The 18,838-nt window shown below is 42.3% G+C and overlaps 1 protein-coding gene across 1 annotated transcript in view; it reads left to right on the top strand.

Annotated features, from left to right (window-relative positions):
• Positions 1-18,838, top strand: part of KCP (kielin cysteine rich BMP regulator) — a 565,655-nt gene that overhangs the window by 313,304 nt on the left and 233,513 nt on the right. Inside the window, 3 exon segments of the mRNA XM_053716343.1 lie at positions 1,660-1,753; positions 1,888-2,061; positions 12,597-12,679. Of these exon segments, the coding sequence (XP_053572318.1) occupies positions 1,660-1,753; positions 1,888-2,061; positions 12,597-12,679 (351 nt within the window).

Genomic DNA, 18,838 nt, shown 5'->3' on the forward strand with positions numbered 1-18,838 from the left:
ATTTTATATAGATTTATTTTCATTATATTTAAGTTAGGGGGTGTTAGGGTTATGCTTAGTGTTAGGGGTTAATATATTTATGTAGTATTAGTGATGTGGGAGGCCAGAAGTTTAGGGGTTAATAACTTTAGTATAGTGGCAGCGATATTGGGGGCAGCAGATTAGGGGTTAATAACTAATGTAGGTGGCGGCAATGTTGGGGGCGGCAGATTAGGGGTTAATAACTGTAATGTAGGTGGCTGCGATGTTAGGGGCGGCAGATTAGGGGTTAATAGTTTTATTTAGGTGCCGGCGATGTCGGGGGCAGCAGATTAGGGGTTAATAACTAATGTAGGTGGCGGCGATGTCGGGGGCGGCAGATTAGGGGTGTTTAGACATGGTTTTTATGTTAGGGTGTTCGGTTTAAACGTAACTTTTTCTTTCCCCATAGACCTCAATGGGGCTGCGTTACGGAGCTTGTCATTCTGCGATCGCAAATGTTAGGCTTTTTTTTAGCCGACTCTCCCCATTGATGTCTATGGGGGAATCGTGCACAAGCACGTCAAAGCAGCGCTTGTATTTGGGTGAGGTATGGAGATCAATGCCATATCGCCCGCGCAAGCCTGCTTTTTCAAAACCTGTAATAGCAGCGCTATGAAAGGTGAGCAATGAAAATAACGTACACGAAATTAGCGAGCAGCCATAATGCCATAACTTGTAATCTAGCTGTAAGATAGCTACAATATAACTATTAGTTATATTGTAGCTAGCTTAGGTTTTATTTCACAGGTATGCATTTAGTTTTAAAAAGGTATTATTTAGTTAATAATAGTAACTTTAATTTAGATCTAATTTCATTATGTTAAAGTTAGGGGGTGTAAGGGTTAGGGTTAGGTTTAGGGTTACGTTAGGGTTGGTTTAGGGGTTAATATAGTTTAATTTAGGTTGTTGTGATATGGGGGGCTTGCGGTTTAGGGGTTAATATGTTTATTTAGCTAATTATTGTAAGTTTAATTTAGATCTATTTTAATTATGTTAACGTTAGGGGGGTTAGGGTTACATTAGGGTTATGGGTTAATAGTTTAATTTATGTTGTTGTGATGTGGGGGGCTGATGGTTTAGGGGTTAATAGGTTTATTTAGTGTTAGTGATGTGGGAGGCCAGAGGTTTAGGGGTTAATAACTTTATTTAGGTGGCGCGATATCGGGAGCGGCAGAATAGGGGTTAATAACTTTAATATAGTTGGGGTGCGGCAGATAAGGGGTTAATAACTTTAGTATAGTGGCAGCGATATTGGGAGCGGCAGATTAGGGGTTAATAACTTTATGTAGGTGTCGGCGATGTTGGGGGCAGCAGGTTAGGGGTGTTTAGACTCGGGGTTTATGCTAGGGTGTTAGGTTTAAACGGTCTTTTCTTTTTCCCTGTATATATCAATGGGGCTGCGTTATGAAGCTTTGTTTCCGCAAATGCAGCACTTGTTTTGTGTGCGGTATGGAGCTTAAATTCTCCATATCACCTGCACAAGCCGTGTTTATCAAAACTTGTAATGGCAGCACTATAGGGAATTAATTAGGCATTATTTACTTTCCCAATAGCGCTCAAAACTCGTAATTTAGGTGATATTTAAGTATTTCAAATTCAAATTTTCAAATGGTTTAATGTTCCTTTAAATCCCTGCAGGATGGCACTGTGCAGTGCGCTGACATTGTGTGCCCCCCAGTGCTATGTTCTAGACCACAGAGAACACCTGGCCAGTGCTGTCCCAAGTGTCAAGGTGAGCAGCTGGCTGATATAGAGAGAGTGCCGGCTAGAGGGTGAAGACGCTGGCACTCTGTATAGGGATAATCTGCCATTGTCTCATATCCATGCCTTGTATATAATGTATCCTCTCTCCCCCTCTATACCAAGATTGCCATCACCAGGACATAGTATATGTGGATGGAGAACAGTTTTCCAACCCCCTTAACCAGTGCCAGGAATGTGAGTGCCAAGATGGGCATGTGACCTGCAAAGACAGAGGATGCCCAGGAGCGCTGTGCTCCTACCCCCTGCCTGGCACCTGCTGCCAGAACAACTGCAACGGTAAGAGGACAGACAGCCTGTGTGTTAATATTTGTGTATCACGTCCCCAGATTCACAGAGACTCGATAGCCCTGTTTAATCAGAACCAGTTCACTAGAGGATGGGGAGGTGACAGAGGTTTGTTAATTAGTGGCATACAATAGTTTAACAATAGGAGGGGCTGAAGATAAGTGTAGTCATCTAATATTAGTAATGTAAGGGTTATATGTGATGCCATATAACTATGTTCTGAATGTTTCACTGTGTCATTGTCACAATGGGCCACAATCTGTATATGCCCAGTACACGCCACAATATCTCACAATATGTCTGCCAGATTATTTGTCACTGTATGTCACCGTCTGTATGTCTATATATACATAAAACTGTGTGTCATTGTCACACTGTGCCACCATCTGTATATGCCCAGTACATGTCACAATGTCTCACCATATGTCTGTCAGAGTATTTGTCACCGCATGTATGTCTATATACTGTATACATAATACTGTGTGTCATTGTCACAATGGGCCACCATCTGTATATGCCCAGTACATGTCACAATATCTCACCATATGTCTGTCACAGTATTTGTCACTGTGTGTCACCGTATGTGTGTCTATATATATTTATTTCTCTTGTTAAGTGTATCCAGTCCACGGATCATCCATTACTTGTGGGATATTCTCCTTCCCAACAGGAAGTTGCAAGAGGATCACCCACAGCAGAGCTGCTATATAGCTCCTCCCCTCACTGCCATATCCAGTCATTCTCTTGCAACTCTCAACTAAGATGGAGGTCGTAAGAGGACTGTGGTGTTTTATACTTAGTTTATTTCTTCAATCAAAAGTTTGTTATTTTTATATGGTACCAGAGTGTACTGTTTATCTCAGGCAGTATTTAGAAGAAGACTCTGCCTGCGTTTTCTATGATCTTAGCAGAAGTAACTAAGATCCTTTGCTGTTCTCACATATTCTGAGGAGTGAGGTAACTTCAGAGGGGGAATAGCGTGCAGGTTTTCCTGTAATAAGGTATGTGCAGTTAAAATATTTTTCTAGGGATGGAATTTGCTAGAAAATGCTGCTGATACCGAAGTAATGTAAGTAAAGCCTTAAATGCAGTGATAGCGACTGGTATCAGGCTTATTAATAGAGATACATACTCTTATTAAAGTGTATTTTAAAACGTTTGCTGGCATGTTTAATCGCTTTTTACATATGTTCGGTGATAAAACTTATTGGGGCCTAGTTTTTTCCAGATGGCTGGCTTGAATTTTGCCTAGAAACAGTTCCCTGAGGCTTCCCACTGTTGTAATAGGAGTGGGAGGGGCCTATTTTGGCGTTTTTTTGCACAGCAAAAATTACAGACACAGACATCCAGCTTCTTCCTGCATGATCCAGGACTTCTCTGAAGGGCTCAAAAGGCTTCAAAAGTCGTATTGAGGGAGGTAAAAAGCCACAGTAGAGCTGTGGCAGTTGTTGTGACTGTTTAAAAAACGTTTTTGTCATTTGTTATTCCGTTTTTGGTATTAAGGGGTTAATTATCCATTTGCAAGTGGGTGCAATGCTCTGCTAACTTATTACATACACTGTAAAAATTTTGTTAGTGTAACTGCATTTTTTCACTGTTATTTCAAAATTTGGGAAAATTTGTGTTTCTTAAAGGCGCAGTAACGTTTTTTATATTGCTTGTAAACTTGTTTTAAAGTGTTTTCCAAGCTTGCTAGTCTCATTGCTAGTCTGTTTAAACATGTCTGACACAGAGGAACCTACTTGTTCATTATGTTTGAAAGCCATGGTGGAGCCCCATAGGAGAATGTGTACTAAATGTATTGATTTCACCTTAAAAAGTAAAGATCAGTCTTTATCTATAAAAGAATTATCACCAGAGGGTTCTGTCGAGGGGGAAGTTATGCCGACTAACTCTCCCCACGTGTCAGACCCTTCGCCTCCCGCTCAGGGGACGCACGCTAATATGGCGCCAATTACATCAGGGACTCCCATAGCGATTACCTTGCAGGACATGGCTGCAATCATGAATAATACCCTGTCAGAGGTATTATCTAGATTGCCTGAATTAAGAGGCAAGCGGGATAGCTCTGGGGTTAGGAGAGATACAGAGCGCGCAAATGCTGTTAGAGCCATGTCTGATACTGCGTCACAGTATGCAGAACATGAGGACGGAGAGCTTCAGTCTGTGGGTGACATCTCTGACTCGGGGAAACCTGATTCAGAGATTTCTAATTTTAAATTTAAGCTTGAGAACCTCCGTGTATTGCTTGGGGAGGTATTAGCTGCTCTGAATGACTGTAACACAGTTGCAATTCCAGAGAAATTGTGTAGGCTGGATAGATACTATGCGGTGCCGGTGTGTACTGGCGTTTTTCCTATACCTAAAAGGCTTACAGAAATTATTAGCAAGGAGTGGGATAGACCCGGTGTGCCCTTTTCCCCACCTCCTATATTTAGAAAAATGTTTCCAATAGACGCCACTACACGGGACTTATGGCAGACGGTCCCTAAGGTGGAGGGAGCAGTTTCTACTTTAGCAAAGCGTACCACTATCCCGTTTGAGGACAGTTGTGCTTTTTCAGATCCAATGGATAAAAAATTGGAGGGTTACCTTAAGAAAATGTTTATTCCACAAGGTTTTATTTTACAGCCCCTTGCATGCATTGCGCCTGTCACTGCTGCGGCGGCATTCTGGTTTGAGGCCCTGGAAGAGGCCATCCAGACAGCTCCATTGAATGAAATTATTGACAAGCTTAGAACGCTTAAGCTAGCTAACTCATTTGTTTCTGATGCCATTGTTCATTTGACTAAACTAACGGCTAAGAATTCCGGATTCGCCATCCAGGCGCGTAAGGCGCTATGGCTTAAATCCTGGTCAGCTGACGTGACTTCAAAGTCTAAATTACTCAACATTCCTTTCAAGGGGCAGACCTTATTCGGGCTGGGCTTGAAGGAAATTATTGCTGACATTACTGGAGGCAAGGGTCATACCCTTCCTCAGGACAGGGCCAAATCAAAGCCCAAACAGTCTAATTTTCGTGCCTTTCGAAATTTCAAGGCAGGAGCAGCATCAACTTCCCCTGCTTCAAAACAAGAGGGAACTGTTGCTCATTCCAGACAGGCCTGGAAACCTAACCAGTCCTGGAACAAGGGCAAGTAGGCCAGAAAGCCTGCTGCTGCCCCCAAGACAGCATGAAGGAACGGCCCCCTATCCGGAAATGGATCTAGTGGGGGGCAGACTTTCTCTCTTCGCCCAGGCGTGGGCAAGAGATGTTCAGGATCCCTGGGCGTTGGAGGTCATATCTCAGGGATATCTTCTGGACTTCAAAGCTTCTCCTCCACAAGGGAGATTTCATCTTTCAAGGTTATCAGCAAACCAGATAAAGAAAGAGGCATTCCTAAGTTGTGTGCAAGACCTCCTAGTAATGGGAGTGATCCATCCAGGGATTTTATTCAAATCTGTTTGTGGTTCCCAAGAAAGAGGGAACCTTCAGACCAATCTTGGATCTAAAGATCTTAAACAAATTCCTCAGAGTTCCATCATTCAAAATGGAAACTATTCGGACCATCCTACCCATGATCCAAGAGGGTCAGTACATGACCACAGTGGACTTAAAGGATGCCTACCTTCACATACCGATTCACAAAGATCATCATCGGTTCCTAAGGTTTGCCTTTCTAGACAGGCATTACCAATTTGTAGCTCTTCCCTTCGGGTTGGCCACTGCCCGAGAATTTTTACAAAGGTTCTGGGTTCACTTCTGGCGGTTCTAAGACCGCGAGGCATAGCGGTGGCTCCGTATCTAGACGACATCCTGATACAGGCGTCAAGCTTTCAAATTGCCAAGTCCCATACGGACATAGTTCTGGCATTTCTGAGGTCGCATGGGTGGAAAGTGAACGTGGAAAAGAGTTCTCTATCACCACTCACAAGAGTCTCCTTCCTAGGGACTCTTATAGATTCTGTAGAGAGGAAAATTTACCTGACGGAGTCCAGGTTATCAAAACTTCTAAATGCTTGCCGTGTCCTTCATTCCATTCCACGCCCGTCAGTGGCTCAGTGCATGGAAGTAATCGGCTTAATGGTAGCGGCAATGGACATAGTGCCATTTGCGCGCCTGCATCTCAGACCGCTGCAATTATGCATGCTAAGTCAGTGGAATGGGGATTACTCAGATTTCTCCCCTCTACTAAATCTGGATCAAGAGACCAGAGATTCTCTTCTCTGGTGGCTTTCTCTGGTCCATCTGTCCAAGGGTATGACCTTTCGCAGGCCAGATTGGACGATTGTAACAGATGCCAGCCTTCTAGGTTGGGGCGCAGTCTGGAACTCCCTGAAGGCTCAGGGATCGTGGACTCAGGAGGGGAAACTCCTCCCAATAAATATTCTGGAGTTAAGAGCAATATTCAATGCTCTTCTAGCTTGGCCTCAGTTAGCAACACTGAGGTTCATCAGATTTCAGTCGGACAACATCACGACTGTGGCTTACATCAACCATCAAGGGGAAACCAGGAGTTCCCTAGCGATGTTAGAAGTCTAAAAGATAATTCGCTGGGCAGAGTCTCACTCTTGCCACCTGTCAGCAATCCACATCCCAGGCGTAGAGAACTGGGAGGCGGATTTTCTAAGTCGTCAGACTTTTCATCCGGGGGAGTGGGAACTCCATCCGGAGGTGTTTGCTCAACTGGTCCATCGTTGGGGCAAACCAGAACTGGATCTTATGGCGTCTCGCCAGAACGCCAAGCTTCCTTCTTACGTATCCAGGTCCAGGGACCCGGGAGCAACGCTGATAGATGCTCTAGCAGCTCCTTGGTTCTTCAACCTGGCCTATGTGTTTCCACCGTTTCCTCTGCTCCCTCGACTGATTGCAAAAATCAAACAGGAGAGAGCATCTGTCATTCTGATAGTGCCTGCGTGGCCACGCAGGACCTGGTATGCAGACCTAGTGGACATGTCATCTCTTCCACCATGGACTCTGCCTCTGAGGCAGGACCTTCTAATACAAGGTCCTTTCAATCATCCAAATCTAATTTCTCTGAGACTGACTGCATGGAGATTGAACGCTTGATTCTATCAAGGCGTGGCTTCTCCGAGTCAGTCATTGATACCTTAATACAGGCTCGGAAGCCTGTCACCAGGAAAATCTACCATAAGATATGGCGTAAATATCTTTATTGGTATGAATCCAAGAGTTACTCATGGAGTAAGGTTAGGATTCCTAGGATATTGTCCTTTCTCCAAGAGGGATTGGACAAAGGCTTATCAGCTAGTTCTTTAAAAGGACAGATCTCTGCTCTGTCTATTCTTTTGCACAAGCATCTGGCAGAAGTTATAGACGTCCAGGCATTTTGTCAGGCTTTGGTTAGGATTAAGCCTGTGTTTAAAACTGTTGCTCCCCCGTGGAGCTTAAACTTGGTTCTTAAAGTTCTTCAGGGAGTTCCGTTTGAACCCCTTCATTCCATTGATATTAAACTTTTATCTTGGAAGGTTCTGTTTTTGATGGCTATTTCCTCGGCTTGAAGAGTCTGAGTTATCTGCCTTACATTGTGATTCTCCTTATCTGATTTTTCATTCAGACAAGGTAGTTCTGCGTACCAAACCTGGGTTTTTACCTAAGGTGGTTTCTAACAGGAATATCAATCAAGAGATTGTTGTTCCATCATTGTGTCCTAATCCTTCTTCAAAGAAGGAACGTCTTTTGCATAATCTGGACGTAGCCCGTGCCTTGAAGTTTTACTTACAGGCTACTAAAGATTTTCTTCAAACATCTGCCCTGTTTGTCGTTTACTCTGGACAGAGGAGAGGTCAAAAAGCTTCGACAACCTCTCTCTCCTTTTGGCTTCGGAGCATAATACGCTTAGCCTATGAGACTGCTGGACAGCAGCCCCCTGAAAGGATTACAGCTCATTCTACTAGAGCTGTGGCTTCCACCTGGGCCTTTAAAAATGAGGCCTCTGTTGAACAGATTTGCAAGGCTGCGACTTGGTCTTCGCTTCACACCTTTTCAAAATTTTACAAATTTGACACTTTTGCTTCTTCGGAGGCTGTTTTTGGGAGAAAGGTTCTACAGGCAGTGGTTCCTTCCGTTTAAGTTCCTGCCTTGTCCCTCCCATCATCTGTGTACTTTAGCTTTGGTATTGGTATCCCACAAGTAATGGATGATCCGTGGACTAGATACACTTAACAAGAGAAAACATAATTTATGCTTACCTGATAAATTTATTTCTCTTGTAGTGTATCCAGTCCACAGCCCGCCCTGTCCTTTTAAGGCAGGTCTAAATTTTAATTAAACTACAGTCACCACTGCACCCTATGGTTTCTCCTTTCTCGTCTTGTTTCGGTCGAATGACTGGATATGGCAGTGAGGGGAGGAGCTATATAGCAGCTCTGCTGTGGGTGATCCTCTTGCAACTTCCTGTTGGGAAGGAGAATATCCCACAAGTAATGGATGATCCATGGACTGGATACACTACAAGAGAAATAAATGTATCAGGTAAGCATAAATTATGTTTATATATATATATATATATATATATATATATATATATATAAAACAAGAGAATGCACTCTCAGGACTTTTTGCAAAAGAAACCAATTTAATGGAACGTTTTCGGGGTTCACAACCCCTTCATCAGCATGCAAAACAAACAAAATTCAACTCATTTATAGTGTTACACATCAATTACATCACATCAACCTGTGTGTCTCCAAAGGAAAAGTGCGCCAATTTTTTGAATTTGGAACGCATCTTGCGTTCCACAGTGTTACCCGAAACCGGAAGTTGTATTGCCTCACTTCCGGTTTACGGATTAGATCAACAAACATAAAATTAATATGAAATTATACACTCTACAATTTTAAACATATGAGGGTAACATACAAATGTAGAGACTTATTATAACAACATTGTGCCACATTATCATAAGTGCCTATAAAATTCTGTGATGAATGTGCGATGTCAAATGTTACTGCGTCCAGTCGGCATGGAGACAGTCACCATGGTGATCATATACAGTCCGGTTTACCCGAAAGTGTCACAACTTATGTGGAATTTATAATTACGTGCCAACTGTATGGGACCACAATTTTGTTAGTGTCAGAAATAACATATTATCAAACTGTATACGATCATATCGCATATTGAAAATAATCATTAGAAAGATTTAAAAAACTTAAAAAATTGGACCATATGACAGTACAGGGGATTAGAGTTGCAAATTGTAAATGAGAAGCAAATACAATGTTGCAGATATGGGTGCTGTGTCTTACAATGTATCACCAGTATATTGAAGCAGGATGACGTTAAGCATGTGTGTTACTGCATTGTATTCGCAAACAAATAGATATATCGAATGGGAACAGTATACAGAAAAAGGAATATATACAGTATAATATATGTAATATTGTAGGGCTGTGCTGTTATATCGCTGGGGCACCAATTTTTATGCATTCAATTTGGCCATTGAAGGATTGTAGTTTACATCGGCCACATGTAAATATAAATGGCTATGCACAGAATCGTGTAAGGAAAAAAAACCTTATTTTCAAATTCTATCCTCAAACATATTTGTAAACCAAATGAGGATCTGCAAAAAGAAATAGTTATGGTAATGGTCAAAAGGACATATAGCTCATGTGGATACTGTCCACCTCTGGGGTTTGTCCAAGTGGGTGAAATAATTTTTTATGTCCATTTTTAAGACTGGTGGTGCATATTAAAGCAATGGGTAATGGCTTCCAGCGGACCAGGCTTCCATGGAGAAGGTAGAGACAGATGTCCCCCTAAACCATGTCGTTAGGCGCACAACACCTTCCCCTACATCTAGGGGAGAGTGGAATGTGTGCCAAAACGGAGCCACAATGTCCACCTGGCATACCCCAAGTATGTAGCACCCCAGTTGTAGATCACATAATGCTCTTAAAGTCCGGCATAGTGTTCAGGCCACCTGGCTGTATTGTGCCTAATCTGAACATCCACTGGGCCTCTCGTTTCAGGAGTAGCTTGTTCCGGTCGCCCCCCCCGATCCAGTGGGGGTATGTGGTCTATTAGGATATAGCGGATGAAGGACACAGAGTGTGCTTTCTTAGCGCAATGTCGCGCCACTGGCTGTTCAGAGTCACCGTTTTTAAGTGCTGTCCTTATGGCGTGGCGGTGATTGGCCATACGCTCACGAAGTGTGCCAGAGGTCTTCCCTATGTAGAAGCAGGAACATGGACAAAACAATAAGTATATAACGTGAGTGGTGGTACACGTTATAGAGTGTCGAATGGAGAATGTTCGATTGGTGTGTGGGTGACCAATCGAACATTCTCCATTCGACACTCTATAACGTGTACCACCACTCACGTTATATACTTATTGTTTTGTCCATGTTCCTGCTTCTACATAGGGAAGACCTCTGGCACACTTCGTGAGCGTATGGCCAATCACCGCCACGCCATAAGGACAGCACTTAAAAACGGTGACTCTGAACAGCCAGTGGCGCGACATTGCGCTAATAAAGCACACTCTGTGTCCTCCATCCGCTATATCCTAATAGACCACATACCCCCACTGGATCGGGGGGGGGGGCGACCGGAACAAGCTACTCCTGAAACGAGAGGCCCAGTGGATGTTCAGATTAGGCACAATACAGCCAGGTGGCCTGAACACTATGCCGGACTTTAAGAGCATTATGTGATCTACAACTGGGGTGCTACATACTTGGGGTATGCCAGGTGGACATTGTGGCTCCGTTTTGGCACACATTCCACTCTCCCCTAGATGTAGGGGAAGGTGTTGTGCGCCTAACGACATGGTTTAGGGGGACATCTGTCTCTACCTTCTCCGTGGAAGCCTGGTCCGCTGGAAGCCATTACCCATTGCTTTAATATGCACCACCAGTCTTAAAAATGGACATAAAAAATTATTTCACCCACTTGGACAAACCCCAGAGGTGGACAGTATCCACATGAGCTATATGTCCTTTTGACCATTACCATAACTATTTCTTTTTGCAGATCCTCATTTGGTTTACAAATATGTTTGAGGATAGAATTTGAAAATAAGGTTTTTTTTCCTTACACGATTCTGTGCATAGCCATTTATATTTACATGTGGCCGATGTAAACTACAATCCTTCAATGGCCAAATTGAATGCATAAAAATTGGTGCCCCAGCGATATAACAGCACAGCCCTACAATATTACATATATTATACTGTATATATTCCTTTTTCTGTATACTGTTCCCATTCGATATATCTATTTGTTTGCGAATACAATGCAGTAACACACATGCTTAACGTCATCCTGCTTCAATATACTGGTGATACATTGTAAGACACAGCACCCATATCTGCAACATTGTATTTGCTTCTCATTTACAATTTGCAACTCTAATCCCCTGTACTGTCATATGGTCCAATTTTTTAAGTTTTTTAAATCTTTCTAATGATTATTTTCAATATGCGATATGATCGTATACAGTTTGATAATATGTTATTTCTGACACTAACAAAATTGTGGTCCCATACAGTTGGCATGTAATTATAAATTCCACATAAGTTGTGACACTTTCGGGTAAACCGGACTGTATATGATCACCATGGTGACTGTCTCCATGCCGACTGGACGCAGTAACATTTGACATCGCACATTCATCACAGAATTTTATAGGCACTTATGATAATGTGGCACAATGTTGTTATAATAAGTCTCTACATTTGTATGTTACCCTCATATGTTTAAAATTGTAGAGTGTATAATTTCATATTAATTTTATGTTTGTTGATCTAATCCGTAAACCGGAAGTGAGGCAATACAACTTCCGGTTTCGGGTAACACTGTGGAACGCAAGATGCGTTCCAAATTCAAAAAATTGGCGCACTTTTCCTTTGGAGACACACAGGTTGATGTGATGTAATTGATGTGTAACACTATAAATGAGTTGAATTTTGTTTGTTTTGCATGCTGATGAAGGGGTTGTGAACCCCGAAAACGTTCCATTAAATTGGTTTCTTTTGCAAAAAGTCCTGAGAGTGCATTCTCTTGTTTTCTATTTTACAATATATCATTGCACCCAGGCGTGTTGACCATTGGTGGGCTGAACTGGAAATCGTTTACTATATATATATATATATATATATATATATATATATATATATATATATATATATATATATAAATAATACTGTGTGATATTATCACAAAGTGCCACTGTTTGATTTTTAATGTTTGTCACTGGGTGTCACTGTCCCAGCATGCCACCACATGCCTATCTGTGAATATTTGTCTTTCTTTTACTGTCTCACTGTGTTGGCAATTATTTTTCATTACATACAACCTTATAGCAATCTATGACTAAATGTAAATGTGTCACTATATGTTGCCGTTTGTTATTGTCACCATATACCTCAGTATGTATATGCTTTTTACTATCTCTGTTAATTGCTGTTTTTATCAGTGTTTTTCATTCTAATTCTGTGCTGTCACTTTACCAATGAATATGCTTAAATATAAGCGGTTATGAGTAGGAGCTGCATAATCTAATGTGCCTCTCACAGGATGTAACTATGCTGGGAAGGAGTACCCCAATGGTGCAGAGTTCCCTCACCCTACAGACACCTGCCGACAATGTCACTGCATCGTAAGTACTGACGCCACCTGTGTCACATGACATGTACCTGAGCGCTACTGTACCATGTTGTATAGGTACAGAATATAGGGCATCAGAGATTTAACAGCAGAACTTCTATACACTTTCTATTTTATTACTCCTACTATACTATATTTTCATAACATTTCTATTAAATTACCTTTAAATAACATAGGGCTAGATTACCAGTGACTGCAGGTAGCAAACTGTTGCGCATGAGCGATAAGGGGTTTATTGCGGCTCTTTGCATACGTTGGAAGTAGCGTGCGTATTACTAGTTAAACCTAAACGTGTTTGATAATATAGACATATATATATATATATATATATATATATATATATATATATATATATATATATATATATATATATATAAATATATAGAAAACTGTATTGGAGCCATTTGCAGTCAAGTAGCTGAAAACATGAAAAATATAATATTTATGCAATATTCATAGTTCTTCACATAGGGGGATATGTCTAAGTATTTATAAAAAGATTTTGCTATATATAATATATATATAACTGTATATATCTATACTGAGGTAGATATTTTACCCCAAAAATCAGATGTATATAGAAATATGTATTTAAGAATAAATAGAACATATGCTGCTATGTGAAGAACATTGGAATGTGAAATATTCATATTTCATGTCAGGTTAGCCCACTTGGTTAAACGTGCTCGGTTTTGCACGCCAGTAACGGTGTTAGGTTTATTCCAGTTTTTGTACTCCATTCGAGTTCATGGGGGAATATGTTAACGCATTTGCGATATTCTAAGTTCGAGTTTTCGCTGACGTTGGGTTAGTGCTCGTGCACCAACCTTTTACTTTTATACGAATGCAACCCGACGCACAAAAAAATCATCCATCTAGGGTAGTTAATGTACGAGCGAATGCACTAAATAGCGAGCAACTTGTAATCTACCCCATAATTAGATGTTTGCTGCAGAATGTTTACTGTTAGCGAGATAATAAATAGCAATAAATAACATTTGAAGAGCTTAAAATTCATTGCTGGTACAGACACAGAGGTAGATTTATCATGGTGCGAGCGGACATATTACTAGCAGGGGTTGTCAATCAACCCGATCGTATTCGATCGGGTTGATTTCTGTCCACGGCCTCAGAGACCGGACGGACAAGTTATGGAGCAGCGGTCTTTAGATTTAGGTAACAAGTCACAGATATTATTATTATTATTATTATTATCGGTTATTTGTAGAGCGCCAACAGATTCCGCAGCGCTATAAACAAAGGGGGAGTACAACAAAACAATTATAGGGTAGAGGGCCCTGCCAAGAGTTGCACTGTTGTAGTCAGCTCTTAAGAAGGTGATCTACAAACAGCTGGACTTTTAGGCTTACATGCTAAGAGGGTTCAGGGGATTGCAGTGGAGGAGAGGAACTGGTATTAGGAAAGGTTAGCGTAGGTTGTATGCGTCCCTGAACAGTAGAGTCTTTAGGGAGCACTTGAAGCTTTTAAAACTAGAAGAGAGTCTTGTGGAGCGAGGCAGAGAGTTCCACAAGATGGGAGCCAGTCTGGATAAGTCCTGTAAACGGGAGTGTGATGAGGTGACAAGAGAGGAGGAGAGTAGGAGGTCATGAGCAGAGCGAAGGGGACGGGAGGGAGAGTATCTGGAGACAAGGTCTGAGATGTAGGGGGGAGCAGTGCAGTTGAGGGCTGAAGAGCGACGTGTAAGGAAGATGAGTCTGGCAGAGGCATTCATTATGGATTGTAAAGGAGCTAGGCGGCAGGTGGGGAGACCAGAGAGGACAGAGTTGCAGTAATCAAGGCGGGAAAGAATGAGAGAGTGGATTAAAATCTTAGTTGTGTCTTGTGTAAGGAAGTGTCTAATTTTAGAGATGTTTTTAAGGTGGAAGCGGCAGGCTGTAGCCAAGGACTGAATGTGAGGAGTGAAGGAAAGATCTGAGTCAAATGTGACCCCAAGACATCGGGCATGCGGGGTAGGGGTAATGATGGAGTTGTCGACAGTTAAAGAGATATTGGGGGTGAAGATTTTGGAAGAAGGGGGGAAAATGAGGAGCTCAGTTTTGGAGAGATTTAGCTTGAGGTAGTGAGAGGACATCCAGGAAGAGATATGAGAAAGACAGTTAGTGACACGGGTTAGCAAGGAAGGAGATAGTTCTGGTGCAGAGAAGTAGATTTGGGTGTCATCGGCATACAAATGATATTGGAAACCGTGGGACTTAATTAGGGAACCTAGTGATGACGTATAGATTGAGAAGAGAAGGGGACCGAGGACAGAGCCTTGCGGTACTCCGACAGAAAGTGGTGACGGGGCAGAGGAGGCCCCAGAGAAGGCTACACTGAAGGTACGGTTTGACAGGTAGGAAGAGAGCCACGAAAGGGCTGTGTCACAGATGCCGAAGGATTGGAGGGTTTGGAGCAAAAGAGGGTGGTCGACAGTGTCAAAGGCTGCGGACAGATCAAGGAGGATAAGCAGAGAGAAGTGGCCTTTTGATTTAGCTGTAAGTAGGTCGTTGGTGACCTTAACAATAGCTGTCTCTGTGGAGTGATAGGGACGAAATCCAGAATGCAGCGGGTCAAGAAGGGAGTTTAACGTAAGGAAATTGGCTAGGCGTGCATATACTAGTTTTTCGAGAAGCTTTGAAGCAAGAGGGAGGAGAGAAATTGGGCGGTAGTTGGATGGGGAGGTAGGATCAAGGGAAGGTTTTTTGAGGATAGGTGTGACCAGTGCATGTTTCATTGATGAGGGAAATGTACCAGTGCTGAGGGAGAGGTTGAAAATGTGTGTTAGTATAGGGGTAAGGGTAGCAGAGAGAGAGGGGAGCAGCTGTGAGGGGATAGGGTCAAGGGGACAGGTAGTGAGGTGAGAGCGCAGTATAAGTGCTGAAACTTCGTCCTCAGTAACAGGGGAGAATGAACTAAGTTTCAGGTTATGAGGGTTGTGGTTGAGTGAGAGTATTTGAGGGGGGGAGAGAATGGAATTGTGTTGAGAACTGATTTCATGTCTGATGGAATCAATTTTGTTAATGAAGTGACTGGCAAAGTCTTGAGCTGACAGAGAAGTTGTATTAGGAAGTGGAGGAGGGCGGAGGAGAGTATTGAAAGTGGAGAACAGACGTTTTGGGTTTAAAGAAAGATTAGAGATAAGAGTAGAGAAGTAGTGTTGCTTGTGGAGATTAAGGGCAGAGTAGTAGGAGTTCAAGATGAATTTGTAATGAAGAAAATCAGCTGAACTCCGTGATTTTCTCCAATGCCGTTCAGCAGTACGTGAACATCTGCGTAGGTACCGTGTCAGAGGAGTATGCCAGGGCTGGGGATGAGTGTGTGATTTCCTAGCAGTGGTAAGAGGGGCGAGATTGTCAAGGACGGATATAAGGGTGGAATTATAGTGGCGGATAGATTGTTCAGGGCAGGAAAAGGAGGAGAAGGATGAGAGGAGCGGTTGAAGGGAATTAGCAAGTTGTTGCTGATCTAAAGACCTAATGCTTCTGTGAAGTTTGGTGTGAGGAGTAGAAGGTGGGAGAGTTGTAGGAAGGGATGATATGTTGCAGGTAAGGAGATGGTGGTCAGAAAGAGGAAAAGGGGAGTTTGAGAAGTTTGAGAGAGTGCATCGATAGCTAAAGATCAGGTCAAGGGAGTGACCGTCTTTGTGAGTGGGAGAATCAGTCCATTGTGATAGACCGAAAGAGGAAGTGAGTTGCAGAAGTTGTTTAGCAGATGAGGCAGTGGGATTGTTAAGGGGGATGTTGAAGTCGCCAAGAATGAGGGCAGGGGTGTCTGAGGGAAGGAAATAAGGAAGCCAGGCAGCAAAGTGATCTAAAAATTGAGTTGGGGAGCCAGGGGGGGCGGTATATGACTGCAACACGTATAGAGAGGGGAGAGAATAGCCGAATCATGTGTGCTTCAAATGAAGAAAATGTGAGTGAAGAGAAGGGCTGTATTTGTTGGAAGGTGCAACGAGAGGAAAGTAAAATACCGACACCACCTCCTTGTCTATTGCCAGACCTAGGAGTGTGGCTGAAATGGAGACCCCCATGTGACAGTGCAGCAGTGGATGCTGTGTCTGAAGTAGAGAGCCAGGTTTCTGTAAGAGCCAGAAGGTTAAGAGAGTGGGAGATAAAGAGATCATGGATAGAAGTTAGCTTGTTGCAAACAGAGCGAGAGTTCCAGAGTGCACAAGTGAAGTGGGAGGGGTTTTTAGATGTAAGAGGAATGTGATTAAGGTTACCAGAGTTTAGGTTATGAAGTCTATTGAAAGGCACACAAGGATGTGAAAGGTTAGGAGGTTGTGAGGGACCAGGATTAGGGGAAATGTCGCCAGCAGCTAGTATGAGCAAGAGGGAGAGTGACATGAGATGAGAAGCAGATTTGCAGTAATGAGACTGTTGTTTGGCTGAAGTGCAGGGGGGAGAGAGAGTATTTAGGAATAAGTAGAGTTCATGAGTACAAAAGTAAGGTGAGTATAAGAGAGATGGGCTAATGAACAGTGCAGGTGGAGAGGGAGAAGAAGTAACTGAGTAATGTAGTTTGTTGTAGAGACAAGAGGTAGCAAAAAGGAGTATGAAGATATTGAGCATTATTCTGAAAGTGGGAACCAAGTAAACACATAAGACACAGTGTTACAGCAGCACTTGCAAAAGGATACAATGAGATACATAAAACACAGTATTACAAGAGTACTTGCCTTGTGTCTTGCCCCTTGCCCAATCCTTGTCCAATTCTTGTATAATTCTTAAAAATGAATGCCTCACTTGGAAAATGTGAACATATGCTATTGTTAAAAAGTACACAGCCCTGTAACCAATGCACTCACCCCTGTGCAATGCACTTCCCCAAGCTAGTCTGCAATATATACAGGTAGGGCAGTCAGCTGAGTCCACTAAATTTACTTAATTGCTAATCAAAGACAGTTGGTAAGGCCAATTGGAATGTTAGAATCTGGTCAGGGTGAGATGAGTTAAGTAAACAGACAAATAAAATTTGGAGGGGGTTAAAACTGTGACATAAAAGAACTATACATTTTAGAGTTATAGCAAGTATTGATAAGGAGTGAGCATCACATGGCAATTAACTAGACATTAGAATTGAGACAGATATATGTGATAGGACCAGTAACTGCAGGTAACAAGTGACAGATATATGTGATAGGACCAGTAACTGCAGGTAACAAGTCACAGATACAGTATATGTGATAGAACCAGTAACTGCAGGTAACAAGTCACAGATGTGTGTGATAGGACCAGTAACTGTAGGTAACAAGTCACATATATATGTGATAGGACCAGTAACTGCAGGTAACAAGTCACATATATGTGATAGAACCAGTAACTGCAGGTAACAAGTCACAGATATATGTGATAGAACCAGTAACTGCAGGTAACAAGTCACAGATATGTGTGATAGGACCAGTAACTGCAGGTAACAAGTCACAGATGTGTGTGATAGGACCAGTAACTGCAGGTAACAAGTCACAGATGTATGTGATAGGACCAGTAACTGCACGTAACAAGTCACAGATATATGTGATAGGACCAGTAACTGCAGGTAACAAGTCACAGATATATGTGATAGAACCAGTAACTGCAGGTAACAAGTCACAGATTTGTGATAGGACAAGTAACTGCAGGTAACAAGTCACAGATATATGTGATAGGACCAGTAACTGCAGGTAACAAGTCACAGATATATGTGATAGAACCAGTAACTGTAGGTAACAAGTCACAGATATATGTGATAGGACCAGTAACTGCAGGTAACAAGTCACAGATATATGTTATAGAACCAGTAACTGCAGGTAACAAGTCACAGATATATGTGATAGGACCAGTAACTGCAGGTAACAAGTCACAGATATATGTGATAGGACCAGTAACTGCAGGTAACAAGTCACAGATATATGTGATAGAACCAGTAACTGCAGGTAACAAGTCACAGATATATGTGATAGGACCAGTAACTGCAGGTAACAAGTCACAGATATATGTGATAGGACCAGTAACTGCAGGTAACAAGTCACAGATATATGTGATAGGACCAGTAACTGCAGGTAACAAGTCACAGATATATGTGATAGGACCAGTAACTGCAGGTAACAAGTCACAGATATATGTGATAGGACCAGTAACTGCAGGTAACAAGTCACAGATATATGTGATAG

This window comes from Bombina bombina, chromosome 6, assembly GCF_027579735.1.
Source record: "Bombina bombina isolate aBomBom1 chromosome 6, aBomBom1.pri, whole genome shotgun sequence".
NCBI classification, from domain to species: domain Eukaryota; kingdom Metazoa; phylum Chordata; class Amphibia; order Anura; family Bombinatoridae; genus Bombina; species Bombina bombina.